We start from the raw sequence: 14,965 nt of genomic DNA on the forward strand, positions 1-14,965 counted from the left end.
CTGGTACCTGTAAATTTCTGCTTGCTATAGCGATCACTTCAACTATCATCTGCTGACTAAGAGTCCTGAAGATAGCATAGTAAATTGCTGAAACTGGTAACCAAATTAAATAAGTGTGGAAACTAGATGGCTGAAAGGTGTTTGAGCTGACATCCTGCTTCGAACAGCTGAGTCCCACAACCATCTCTAAAAGGATGGACAGACACATACTAAATTGTTACCTAGAGATGTAACTATATCTCTGTGTTCATATTGGTGCATCATGATCTGACATGCCATTTCTAATTATTGTGCCCTGCATTAGAAAACAATCTATGAAGACATTATACGTGGATGTGGTACTATTTTTCTCTCTTAGACAATGTATTTTATAACAGGTTTTAAGAGTGAAATAGAAAGAACAATGTTATTTCTCTTGGAGAATTAGTCAACACGATAAAATAACAATGTTTTTCCAAAGACTGAGTTTAGCACAGTATGAAGTCATGAGAGGAAAATCATGTACTCGTAACTGGGAGCTCTCCCAAAGACTCCAATGAAAGACTTTTCCCTTCAAAATTCGAATACTCCTGTAAAGCCTTCGGATGTTCTGTACAGTGTTTTCATATGTCTCTCAGATACTATCTGTCAATAGGAGTTACAAAAATGTCTTGTCAGCAGTTACCAGCAACCTTCAACGTCGCGCTCCAACTCCCCTTACAACGCTGTCTGGAGGCGTAGGTTGTAACCCCAGAGCAGCTGTTCAGAGTGTACACTGTGGCCAAAGTCTGAGCAGCAATCCTGTACTAGCCATTACCAATATTGTAAGAACAGTATCTATGAAGTTTGCTGCCAGCCACTCGCATTATCATTACCTGATCCTCTTTACTGAAGTTCTTACACGATGTCCCTTGCAATAGGCTTAAGAGTGCTGATAACTATTGCACACACTGTATGCCTCTTGCAACTGTGTTTCTACAGATCACCCAGGACAGTAACCTATCCGCACAAAATTCCTCTTATTAACATATCTAACTCAGTCAAATACCTAACATCCATTGGATTATTTCTGCTTCTGCACTTACTGGAGGCTCCACTTCACTGGACACCAAATAAACTTATTATGAACAATGGCCTAGTTATTTTTCTCTTGACACTTAATGAACACTGATTTGTCTCTACGCTTCCAGTCCTTGCCTCCTACATCCCTCCCCTCCTTTTTTTCAGTGAATACAGGCCGATTTATTTAAGAAGAAAAATGTTACATGCAAAGCAAAGTTTTTATTCAAAAACATTAAGCTCAAAACATTAAGCTCAAAACATTAAGCTCATGCTGGACTGTTTCCGTCTCACTCGCGCCCCCCCCCCCCCCCACACACACACACACTCTTTATTCGAGGTACTTACCCAATGATAATACCTGCCACAAAATTTCATTTAATAAATTACACAATTTAGATAGAACTCCAGACAATGTGAATTCTGGAGTAACAGCAATTTATCAAAGTAAATAATGTAGGCAGCATATCATGGGAGGAACTAATACCACATGACAATTTTCTTAACAGCATACAATGAATATTTAGAACAAATAAATAAATTAATAAATAAGACATGGATGAAGACACACACTATACAACAATTAAAATTAATTCATTGTCATTACTACAACTTACTTTTAAAACCACCTACAGTATGTACAAAATGCGTGTATATCAACACGAAAAGTGTTATCACAAACACATCACACTTTTGTACTACAATTTTAAGACAATGATATTATTAAGAAATGTGCTACTATAGGTGAAACAGTGTTTAATTATTGTCTTTCTTCTTTCTGCATACAAAAATAAATTCTTTAATTACAAAACACAATTTTACTTGTAAATATATACATAATGCCCGTGTTCTATCCGAACAACACACGCTGGAGAAGGCACTGTCTCGACTGCTGACGGATGCAAGTGTTTAAAATAGGAGGAGGAGCCTGTTTTCATTTATTGTCATAAAATAGTTTAAATTCAGTAACATATAACTATAATATTATTGAACATTGGCTTTCACTGTTCTTGCACAGTAGTAATCTAATTTTAATATCTCAGGTCACTGTTGATGTTTATGTAGGTAGCTTCATATATAAAATCTTTATACAAAAATTCTTTGGCTTTTTTTGCACAACCACTCAGATAGCAGCCTTCTTTTGGCCATTAGTAAGAGCCAAATAACCGTAATACTGAGGACAAATAAGGCATGGCTAATATCCTTAAATACCCATAGTATAAATTTAGTTTGAAGAACTGCCACTGTCTGCATAATTTAATATGCAATTTTTTCACTCTTGATGAACATTTGTTCAGTTTATCTGTATAAACTCTATTTATACAGCACCTCCACATCATAAAGAGCGACCCACGCCTGCAAAATAAACATAGGCTGTAAAATACATTATTTGCACAATGAAACACATTGAAAAATATTTAAGGAGAGATGTGTAAGTCCACAGTGGATCAGTATCGTCGTGTGGGTCTAGTATTTAACCCCCCCCCCCCCCCCCCAAAATCATGAACTATGCACTGTCATGTTTCAGTGTTGTTAACATAAATGAATAATGACTGTATATTAAGTTTCAGTAGTGTTCTCAAGTCTACACAAAATTCCTACGAATGTTGATTGTATCACCAAACGAGGCTGAAAGGACTTCAGAAGAGGTAAAAGTGTCAGCAGCATTATACGTGTCATTCCCGTATCATCAAGGAAATTGAAATGCATATTTTCTCTCTTTTTCAATTTATATCTAATGTGCAGTCAATTAAAAAATGTAGCTTCAACAAAAACACAGACCTCAAATACACCCATAATCCTTTGTGCATTTATTTTGTTTTTAGGATCACAATATACTCTTAATAACATGAAACTGTAGCTGTAAATGTCAGAAGCTGGCTATTATACACCCACTACACAGAGTGGTCAGAAAGAACCTAGAAAGCTTTTAACCGTGTTGCAGGATAGGTTATATTGTTTGGTTTGTGGGGTACTCAACTGCATAGTTATCAGTGCCATACAAGGTCCCAATCTTGCAACATTCACAAACGATGAGGGCAACACAAATACCTACTCCCTGGGCAGAAAATATACCAAACCCGGCGACTTGAACCTGGGACCTCATGATCGAGAGGCAATAATGCCAGCCACTAGACCACGAGCTGCAGACAGGATAGGTTATGATGTCTATTCAATTTTGTGTGCCAGTTACATAAGAGTGGCACTAGTAGTACCACTATGAGCATGGATATCAGGTTTGCTTTAAATATACACTGTAACGGTTGAGAGTGTTTACCTTTGAGATTGGATATGGTGAGTTGACGTTAGTTAAGAATGCCTTTATGGTGCCAAACGTTCCAGTATCAACACCATACTGAGTTTGAAAGAGGTTGTGTAATAGTGCTACGAGAAGCTGGATGTTTTTTCTGTGATATTGCAGAAAGATTTAGCAGGAATGCAGCCACTGTACAACACTACTGGCAGTGGTGGTTACGAGAATGTACAGTTGCAAGAAGATGAGGGTTTGGACAACCATGTGGCACTACTTATAGGGAAGACCAATGTGTATGGTGTATAGCTCTGGCGAATCATACTGCATATGCAACAGCATATTGGAGCTGCAGTTGGCACCACAGTGACAATGAACTGTTACAAACTGATTACTTCAAGGACAGCTCCAAGCCAGTCACCCTGTAGCGTGCATTCCACTGACCCCAAACCACCTCCATTTGTGGCTTCAGTGGTGTCAAGCAAGAACTCATTGGCGGGCAGGGTGGATGTCTGCTGTGATTTCTGATGAAAGCTGGTTCTGCTTCTGTGCCAGTAATGGTCATGTGTTGGTTAGGAGGAGACCAATTAAGAACCTGTAACCAACTTGTTTGCATGCTAGACACAATGGACCTACACCTGGAGTTACGGTCTGGAGGGGTGCGATTCGTATGACAGCAGGAGTACTTTTGTAGTTATCAAATGCTTCGTAACTGTAAATTTATTTGCCAATCTAGTATTTCAACCTGGTGAGCTGCAATTCCTATCATTATTCCACAGGGTGTTTTCCAACAGGAAACTTGCCCACATACCGCTGTTGTAACCCAACATGCTCTACAAAGTCTTGACATATTGCCTTGGTCTACATCATCACCAGATTTGTCTCCAATTATGCACATACGGTAATTCATTTGACAACAACTCCAGACTCATCCACAAACAGCATTAACTTCCCTGCACTGACCGACGAAGTGCAACAGGCATGGAACTCCATCCCACAAACTGACATGCAGCACTTTTACAACACAATGCATGCATATTTGCATGATTGCATTCTAATAATGTATCAACATTTCACATTTGCAATTGCTTATCTCACACTTACTTTAACTTGTGTTCTTTCGATGTTAGAAGTATGATACCTAGATAAATGTATTCCAAAAATTGCTTTACAGTACATTAATTATTCTTTGATGTTGCAATGTTTTCCTATCAGTGTAGTGTTAAGAAGAAAAATTAGGTACGTTGACTTGTTTCTGAGTTAATTAGCACTGAAAGTAGTCAATCAGCCTGTCCCATGTGCAAATTCAGGTGGCCTGCCGGACACAATCTGTGTCAGTTGTTCTCATAGCTTAGATTATGGTGCACCAGACTGCTCAGCCTTGGGTTCAGGTTCAATCTTTACTACCATCCCATGTCCAATTTTTGTATTGCTCTTGTTAGGTTTTGGGAAACTGAACAAAGCGCACTTTTGTGACACTGCCTCTGGCTGGCCACTTGAATTTGCATGCCCAACAGTCTTATGGGTGGACTTCAACTTCAATTGACTTGGAAATGGTGCAACATACCTTTTTTTTAACAATTATTTTTCAGATCAATCTACCCTACAACACTCTTACAAGCTTTTCAGACTGTGAAAGCACATTACAGAGACAGCTATTTTCAAATCCAGTAGATAACTATAGCAAAGAAAATCAAATTAAAGTAGTAGTAATGCAACGCAATAAGTAGACGAAAAAATGACAACTACCTCGACTGCTGAGGATATCAGTAGTCAGATACGTAATGACAGTCTACAGGATGTTTGCAGACTTGTACCTACATGCACTGATCACAATTAGGGCTGCTCAGCTGATCGAAAAGTTTTATGTTCGTAAAGTATTGCAATTATAAACAATTATATTCACAAGAAATTATGTTAAGCTTTTTGTTGAAACTCTTGAGGTGCTATCTATTACTGTGTTCGGAACTATCAGCAGAACTCCAGTGCGATTTCATATATATTTTCTGTAGTGAAAATAGGTCTCTCACTATTGCAATTGTCTCGTAAACCTGCACAAAAAAGTCATGAAGATTTTTTGTAGCACTCTTGGGGAGATATTCAGAAGTGTGTTCACAATTTTATTTTCACCAATTGGCAAATAATATTTTTGCAACTTTAAAATTTTATGAGTTACCGGTGTTTTCTTCATGAAATTCTGCAGAACTATTCAAATTTTGTACATAAAACTATTGAACACTTGATAGAAGCGCATTTTCAGAAAGTGTGCGTGCATGCAAATAGAGAGGGGGGTGTGTGTGTGTGTGTGTGTGTGAGAGAGAGAGAGAGAGAGAGAGAGAGACCGCCTCTTTTTTAAACACCGACAGTCAGCTGGGTAAAATGAAGAATGGAATATCCACATTTGCAATCAAGAGAGCATATGATATTACATCACAACTAATGTTCATTATTAGAATCCAATTATTCGAGCTGATGTGCATGGGATAGACAGAAGCTCTGGGGAATTACTACCCCTTTTCTCTTCTGGTGTTGGTCTCAAAACAGTTTGAAAAACATGCTGCAAAACAAATCTAAAAATTTGTTACAAAAAATGATGTAACTTTTAAAAACTGGGCTTCCAATAAAGCACACACACTGGATATGCCATCAGTCAAATTATACGAAGGTAACTTTAATATTAGGTATCAGTGAAAAGGTCAGAGGAATATTATGAGATCTGACAAAAGCGTTAATTCAATGAATCAAATTACATAAACATGGAATTAGGGACAGTGTTTTACAGTGGTTCAGCTTACTCTCAATAGAATAGAAACAGAATAACAACAACACTGAACTGAAGCAGCTACTTCTCTGACGGGAGAACTTTTCCCAAGAAGTCCTACATGACTGAGTGTTAGGGTATCTGCTTGTTCCTGTTCTCTATAAATCATTTACTACTTACTATTGTTGCTCATTCCACCTTATTTACTGATCATCCACCCATTATAAACGTAATACAAGTGCCAGAAAAAATTCCAGGAAGTGTTAAAGTTCTTCAAAAAACACTAATCCTCATTCAATCCAACTGGACACACTGAGCGTAAAAATAACACAAATGATGAAATTTGAAACTAAAACATCCAAACTGAGTAACATAAAGACAACTTGCAATAATCAAGAGATCACAGAAGCAAATCTTTTAACTCCACAAATCTAGGGTAACCAATTTTTGACCATAGCTTTACAGGAGACGATCAACATTTGAGCATAATTTTAAGGGAGGTTTAAAGGAGATATACCGACAATAAATTTTCCACAGAAGTATGTCGTATGTTCTGGGAATAGGTGACAATGAAGATGCAAGTATGAATACACTAGCATATTTTGTTACTTTTACTCTATTACATCATACAGTATCATATCAGGGTAACTCCACAAACCGAGAGAAAGTTTTTAAAAGTACAAAAATGTGTTATAAGACTCATTTGTAGTGTAAATTCAGAAATAAGTGTTACACTCAAGTATTTTAAATGTGTATGTTATGTTTTCTGACATGTTCCACACCTACAAGGTTCCCTCATTTTTGGGTTAATGAAATGAAAAATGAATATAATTAATTAAAACAATTTTCTTGCTCATTGCATACAATACACAAATATAATCAGAAAAAAACATTAACAAATTTGCACATGTACAGTGTCTGTACCCTAATGTACTTATTTATAGAAGCTGCAGAACTCTGCAATTTTTTCTCTGCCTGTGTATATTTAAGAAACTCTTTGGAATTATAATCAAAATTCATTTAAATCAATAAGTTCGAAGCTGCTGCTGTTTCTCTGACTCGTCCATAAGAGAAAAAACTCTTTTGAAGTGTTGCGAAATGATGTCGCATTGGAGAGTCAATTTAGATATAAATAATGCAAGTGTATTTAAACATGAATGTGTCTATAATCCTCTTTCACAAAGGCCTTGTTACTTCTGTGTGTTATTTGTACCAGAGCTGATTAGTACGAACCAACCAAGACATTACTGACTGAGAAACAAGTAAACATTTCCCCTCTTATACTCCTTCTAGATACATTGACTGTCATTCTTTCTCTGCTTCTCAAATTCCCTTGAGCCAAGCAACCTCTTCACATTAAAGCATGAATGGAAAATAGACTACATATCGACAATATTATAGATTATTATATGAAAAGTTTTTGAGATCTATTGAACATTAAACTTTAACTATTGATAATACTTCATAGGATAATATTTACAACAGTGGTCACTGATGAAATACATAGGACAAACAAGCAGTCAATAATGGAGAATTAAAAAAATAATGGTATAATATGGGAGATCCTGGAAAATACAGGAGAGTTGGTCACCCTAAAATACTCTTATGTTTGGGCATGGAGTATTCAACAGCATGAAGTAAGTTAAAATTTTTTTCTGTGATGCTGTGACTCTGCTGTAAACAGAAAGATTCAAGAACAATAGAATAAAATAAATTTAATGTACACAGAAGGCAAGGTTAGTATCATCAAATTTTTGACAGTGGAAGTGATGTCCTTTGCTTGTTGACACATATCATCTTAATTATTTTTCTTCTAATTTTTTTTTTCTACAGCAGTTCTAATTGCACAGCATTTGTTGAAGTCTCCAGGTAATTATGATACACAACCTTCCTTGTCTTTATGTTCTGATTAAGTACACACTGCATATTCATTTAGCATATTAATTATTTGCTAAGCTGTCTCTGTCTGCCTTCCAATTTAAATTTTGTTTTGATTTACTCTTTACTTTCCATGCATGTTTGATGAAGTTCAGAGGCTCCAGAATGATTATATTGAGGTAGTGGTCCCCAACCTTAATAAGACGATTATCCCCGAATAGGTAAGATATCAGTGACTACGCTCCAGAAAAGTTTGTTATCTAACTAAAATTTATAATAGAAAAGAATAACCCATTTTAAAACGATGAGCAATTTGTAATGTCTAGTTGACATTCCACCAAATACTAGTGAAACTGCCATGTTTGTAGATATTATTTCAAAATAGAAATAATGAGCCAATGACTGTTTACAAGCGCTCATTTCCAACAATCTTTATTACAACCGCTTTAATTATGGAACAGACTTTAAAATGCTATAAGGTTGCTTAAAAATGGACACTTTGTGAATTAGTTTATTGTTCGTCATGATGTGTTTCGGGATTATCCCCTCATCTGATAACCTGATGAACAAAAAAAATTTCTTTCTAGATGTGGTAGATGTTACAAGAGTCTTATAATGGTCATTATAGTAAAACAGTAGGAGTTTTTGTAAAGGATTTCCACAACTGTTACAATTATTTGAAATGAATGCATACAGTTTTATTCTGTAATGTTATTCAGTAAACTTCTTGTAAAAATAGCCAATGCTCCGGATTTTGGACCACTGCGTAATTTCAGACTTTTTTTTATACCTGTATGCTAAGTTGTTTACCTGACCAGTACCTTTCACATAAGCCATGCAGTCGTACATCTACCACATGTAAAAAGGAACAGTTTATTTTACAGGTCATTGAGTTATGGAATGTCTCCAGAACATGCCATGACAAGAAACAATTAAAAACCAGTGAATATATTTGAGCAACCTTACAGCATTTTTAAAGTCCACTTCGCAACTACTCCACTTCGCAACTACTCCACTTCGCAACTACTCCACTTCGCAACTACTCCACTTCGCAACTACTCCACTTCGCAACTACTCCACTTCGCAACTACTCCACTTCGCAACTACTGTGATATTGGTTGCTTTCCTCTTCAAGGATTTTCAATCCAATTTAGATATAATCACTCTGGTGTCTCTCAATGCACACAGTAAATTATGCTCATCTGTTATTTAGATTGTCATTTTCATTGCTGAGGTAGTCCAAAATCCACTTTTACATCTGCAAGTTGTGGCAAATCCAACTGGTATTCTTAAGGCAGGTTATTATAAAGGATACTTGCCAATGTATGCCAAAATTTTAACAGTTTTCTTGTTTTATTACTATCTATTTTCAGTGTGTTGCCCATAAACAATCAAAGAAATTTTACTTTGCCTCTCATTTCACTATCTGAAAACGTTTATTCATTAACTGAAATGGTCTTAGAATCATTCAAGGCATTTAACTGCCAATTATACAAGTGAGGAAAATAGTTGCTAATAGAGTTTATTACTTTTAAGTGCTGACAACTATGACTGGATAGATAAGAAAAGGAAACAAAGGTAAAAATCTTGAGTCTTTATGGTAAAGTAAAGAGAATTTTCACAAGTACACTTCCAATGTGTCTAGAAGGAAAGTTTACAATTACCGTATACAGGGTGAATCACCTAAAACATGCATCACAAATATTGTGGAAATGTGAAGTGCTACTGATGTGTGGTTTTCACAGAATGGATTGGTAGTCAGGGACTCATATTGTTAGCCAATAAACAGTGTAATAATACAGTAACTAGAAACTGTAATTTTGTGCAAACATAAACTTTCTTAAAATCTAACAATGCCTATGCCATTAAGAAACTAAAACTAGTAGTATGGTAAATTAGATGTCGGTGGTGTTTGTTGCAGGATTCTAGTTCCAGTCATTAATGAGATATTGTATTTTGTGAAGTTTCCACACCGACACGTGTTTGTGCCATTTAACCTGCGTAATTGCTAGGTACAATGTTCTTATGTTCGCTGACAGTGTGCTTGTGTATTCCATGAGTGCATTGTGGCTTGTTAGCAAGTTAGTGTGCGACAGTAAAAGCAGTAGGTTGTGAGTGGATGATGGGATTTACCACTACAGAAAAAGCCAACATGCTCATGGTGTGTGGATAGTGTAGGAGGAATGCAGTTTGTTCTTGTATGGTGTATGTGGCAAGATATCCCAATGGACACCAACCATCTCGACAATTATTTATGAACCTCTTCAACCAGTTATATGAAACTGGTAGTGTAACACCTAGAAAATGTAACAGTAGGAAACACGTCATGACTAAAGAAGAGGAAATTCACGTTCTTACAGCTGTGCAGTTTATCCACATGTTAGAGCCTGTGCAACAGCACGGGGAAGTAGTACGCGTTAGGCAAGTGTCTTGTGCATTCTTCATTGACGCAAGTCCCAGACTCATCACATCTCTCTCCATCAAGAGCTGCATGGAAACGACTGAGAATCTTGTTAAATTCTGTGCATGGGCATTACGACAGGATGTTCCAGATGTATCATCAGTCTTGTTTAGTGATGAAGCCACAGTTACTAATCATGGTCAAATAAAGCAGCAAATTATGCACTATTGGTACGTTGACAATCTTTGTTGGCTTCATCAAGTGGAACGTCAGCGTCCATGATGTGTAAATGTATAGTATGGGGTAGTAAGCCATCAGCTCATAGGCTCATTTTTCATACATGGAACAATGAATGTGCGTAAGTATCGCAGCTTCCTAACAAACCGTCTACCACGGATGCTAGAAGACATTCCTCTGCAGACTAGGACAAACCTGTGATAACAACATGATTGCTGTCCAACTGATAGTGCATGAAGCACTACAGAATGTCTTCACGAATGTTTTCCGTATCACTGGATTGGACACTGAGGACCTGTACTTGACCGGCCCGTTCCCCAGATTTGAGACCTGTAGACATTTCTGTGTCCAAAGCTGAGAGAGACTATCTACAAGGACATGCCAAGTATACACATGAAACATGTCATTGCAGCCTGCTCTGACATCTGCACTGAAATGCTAGCATGTGTGCAGCAGTGGTTCCATACTAGATGGAAGCGTGTATTGCTGCTGTAGGTGGTCATTTTGAACACAACCTGTGGTGGTCAACTGTCTCATTACTGGTCAGAATCCATGTAAGCACTTGTGGTGTTTAATTTAGTGTGTGCTGCCACAGGTATTGTAGAAGTGTCAGTGTGGGAACTTCTCGAAGTGTCTCTCTTAAAAGACCTCACAAGAATCCTGCAACTAACACCACTGAAATTCTAATTTATCCTACTTTTAGTTTGTTAATGTCAACAGGCACTGCCCCATTTAAAAAGCGTATGTTTGCACAAAAAATACTCTTTCAAAGTATTATTACAATCTGCTGACAGGCTAACAATTCGAGCCACTGATTACCAATGTTTCCTGTGAAAACTGCACATCAATAGCACTTTCCATTTCCACAATATCTGTAGTTCACGTTTCAGATAATTCACCAGACTACTGAGTTTGGACTTATGGCACTAAACACTTTAAATACAGAAATCATTCAAACACAGGGAGCAATGGAGAGGTTTATGTTGGTAATTACTGGAAGACAGATGAAAATAAACAAATCGATCAAGGAACAGACAGGTGTGGAACACAATTATGACTGTACTGAAAATTAAATGGAGGCACAGAGAACATGTAGGTAGATGAATGGATGGTAGATGGATCAAAGGAAGTACTGTGGCTGAATACAAGAGATAAGAAAGACATGATGACCTAGTAAATGGTAGGTGGGCGACCTTAGAAAATATGAAAGGAAAACAAGTTGCTTATAACTGAACAGTGCCATGCATGGAAAGTCTGGAAGGGACATTTATCCAGAAATAAATATAAAATGGCTGATAAAATTATGGCCTAAGAAATATTATAGTCTAATGAAACAATGGCAACAAAAGGAAAGAAAAGAGGTCAGAGTTCAACATCTAGATCATTAAGAACACAGCAGCTCGGACTGGTTGGGGTTGAAGAGAGCAAACAGCAAGGTCATCAGTCCCTTGTTTCAAAGGTGGTCCATTCGGACAGATGTACATCTCAGGAGAGTCATAACGATAAAAGGTAACTGGCTAAAAAATGTTAAAAAGTGAGTGCAGTCGTGTTGTCAATGGTAAAGACACAAAAGGACGGAAGTTAGTACGTGGGCAACCCCAAGCCAGGAAATATCCCACCTATGATGCAGTACAGGCAAGACCACCTGCTATTCAAAAGCATTCAACCACTAGAGTGTAAAAGGGCGTATTGTAAAAGGAGACTAACCAAATATACAATGCGATAAAACACAGTAAAAGGAAAAAAGAGGATCTTGGCCAGGGAGGGGAGTCAGGAATTTCCAAACACAGCTTACAATGAGACACACCCCAACCCTCACTGCCCTGACCCTACTCCAGAGGAGATTAAAAACCTTAAAACTGAGAATAAAAACCACTTTCACGAAGGAAGCTGAGAACTAGTTCGACCATCCAGGAACCGTCTGCCAATATTAAAGGTAAAGTGCGGGAAAGTCTGTACTTAATATGCAGAGCCAAAAGAGGGGGGCATTCCACCAAAATATGGGCTACTGACGGGGGAAGGCTACACAACCAAAAAGGGAGGGTGGCTCATTTTGCAAAAGAAAACCACGGGTCAGCCTGGTATGGCCGATGTGGAGACGACACAGGGTGGTCGAGTCCTTTCGGGAGAGGTGGAAGGAAGAAAGCCACGGGACAGGTGTCACCTAAACTGCACGAAGTTTATTAGACAAGGAGGTAGCCTCCCAGGAGTTGGCCCATGATTGTGCGAAGTGGCATTTGATATGAAGCCGTAAATCAGCGGCAGGAGGGGTTACAGGGAAGTGGAGGTAAGTGACTGCTCCCCCAGCCAAACGATCAGCAAGCTCATTACCTGGGATACCCACATGGCCAGGGACCCAAAGGAAGTCAACGGAACAAGCAGCACAGTGAAAATCAGCGAGATGGTCATGGATGGCCGAGACCAAGGGATGGTGGGAAAAAGACCGGTCAACAGGCTGAAGGTTGGTTGGTTTCTTTAAAGGTGGGAGAAGGGACCAAACTACGAGGTCATTGGTCCCTTGTACCTAATAAAACAATGCCACAAGTGTGAGAATAAAACGGATGAAACATATATCACAAAACAGAAAGAAAGGAAAAGCCACAAGAACGAAGGGAAGGCAAACAAACACTAAAAGGAGCTAGAGGACAAGAAAAAAACATAGACGCTAGAAACAGAAGAGAGTAAAACATGAAGACAGATTCCAGTTGCTGGCAAATCATGAGAATAAAAAGGGGAAGCCAGCCACTCTGCAACACATTAAAACCTCCACCATGAGCGCACTAACGTGGAGGAAACAGAAGGACAAAGGACACACACTAAAAGCTACATAGAAGTATAAAACCCACTCTCACAGATAAAACGTAAAACTTAAGATGCTGTGGAGGCACTGTCGCCCAACACCGAAGGCAGGGTGCTGTGAAAGTTAAAAGTCTGCCACAGAGTGGTCAAAAGTGGGCAGTCCAGCAAGAGGTGAACGAGTATCATTTGGGAGCCACAGCGACACTCAGGTGGGTCCTCGGAACAGAGTAGGGAACCATGCATTAGCCACATATGGCCAATGTGGAGAGGGCAAAGGACAACTGATTCCCTGCAAGGAGCCTGCATGGAAGACTTCCACACATTCATAGTCTCCTTAATGACATGCAGTTTGTTGTGCATGCTGTTATGCCATTCCATCTCTCGAAGCCGGAAAACCCTGTGGTGTAAGACAGAACGCAGGTAACCTTCAGAGATGCCTATTTACAGAAGTGGTTTCCATGTCGCCTGTTTGGCCAGCCTGTCGGCTAGTTCATCGCTGGGGTTTCCGACATATCCTGGGGTCCACACAAACACCACGGAACAGCGGGTCTGTTCTAGGGCACAGATGGACTCCCGAATGGACGCTACCAGAGGGTGGCGAGGGTAGCACTGGTCAATAGCTTGTATGCTGCTCAATGAGTCAGTACACAGGATAAATGACTCTCCAGGGCATGAGCAGATGTACTCAAGAGCATAAGATATGGCCGATAGCTCTGCAATGAAAACACTGCACCCAACTGGCAAGGAGTGCTGCTCAGTATGTCCTCCATGAACACATGCGAAGCCTATGTCACCATCAGCCATTGAGCCATCGGTGTAAACCACTTCGGAGACCCAGAACATGTCAAGAATCGAGAGGAAGTGACAACAGCGAGCGGCAGGGTTAACCAAGTCCTTAGGATCATGTAAAATATCCAGACGAAGCTGCGGCCAAAGCGTACACCACGGAGAAGTACGTGAACAGACCACAAATAGAGATGGTAAAGGGAAGGACTCCAGTTCGGTGAGAAGGGCCTGCATGTGAACCGCAATCTTTAGCCTAAATCAGGGCCGCCGATGCTGGAGGTGGACTGAAGCGTGCGGGAAAAGGAGACGGTTATTTGGATGCTCAGGGGAACTATAAACGTGTGCTGCGTAACTGGCGAGCAGTTGCGCATGTCTGATCTGTAGTGGAGGGACACCAGCCTCCAAGAGTACGCTGGTCACCCAACTCATCCTAAAACCTCCTGTCGCTAATCAAACCCCACAGTGGTGCACAGGGTCGAGTAAATGGAAAGCTGAACGTGCTGTCGAAGCATAAATTACAACCCATAGTCAATTCGGGATTGGACAAGGGCTCTATAGAGCTGCAGCAGCATGCAGCGATCTGCACCCCAATTGGTGTTGCTCAGGAAACTGAGGGTATTAAGGTGCTGCCAGCACTCCTGCTTAAGGTGACTTCGATGAAAGAGCCAAGTCAATTGAGTGTCAAAAACCAGTCCTAGGAATTGATATGTCTCCACTACAATGAGTAGATCGTCATTAAGGTAAAGTGCAGGATCCGGATGAATGGTAAAATGCCGACAGATGTGCACAACATACGACTTTGTGGCTGAAAACT

At 39.2% G+C, this 14,965-nt stretch overlaps 1 protein-coding gene across 1 annotated transcript in view; it reads right to left on the bottom strand.

The window, feature by feature from the left end:
- Positions 1-1,779: 1,779 nt before the first annotated feature.
- The window catches only part of LOC124721605 (aarF domain-containing kinase 1), a 131,486-nt gene continuing 118,300 nt past the window's right edge, over positions 1,780-14,965 (bottom strand). The window contains exon 8 of the mRNA XM_047246656.1: positions 1,780-2,394. Coding sequence (XP_047102612.1) covers positions 2,187-2,394 — 208 coding nt within the window. The 3' untranslated portion in view covers positions 1,780-2,186. The remainder of the gene's footprint in view (positions 2,395-14,965) is intronic.

This window comes from Schistocerca piceifrons, chromosome X (assembly GCF_021461385.2).
Source record: "Schistocerca piceifrons isolate TAMUIC-IGC-003096 chromosome X, iqSchPice1.1, whole genome shotgun sequence".
NCBI classification, from domain to species: domain Eukaryota; kingdom Metazoa; phylum Arthropoda; class Insecta; order Orthoptera; family Acrididae; genus Schistocerca; species Schistocerca piceifrons.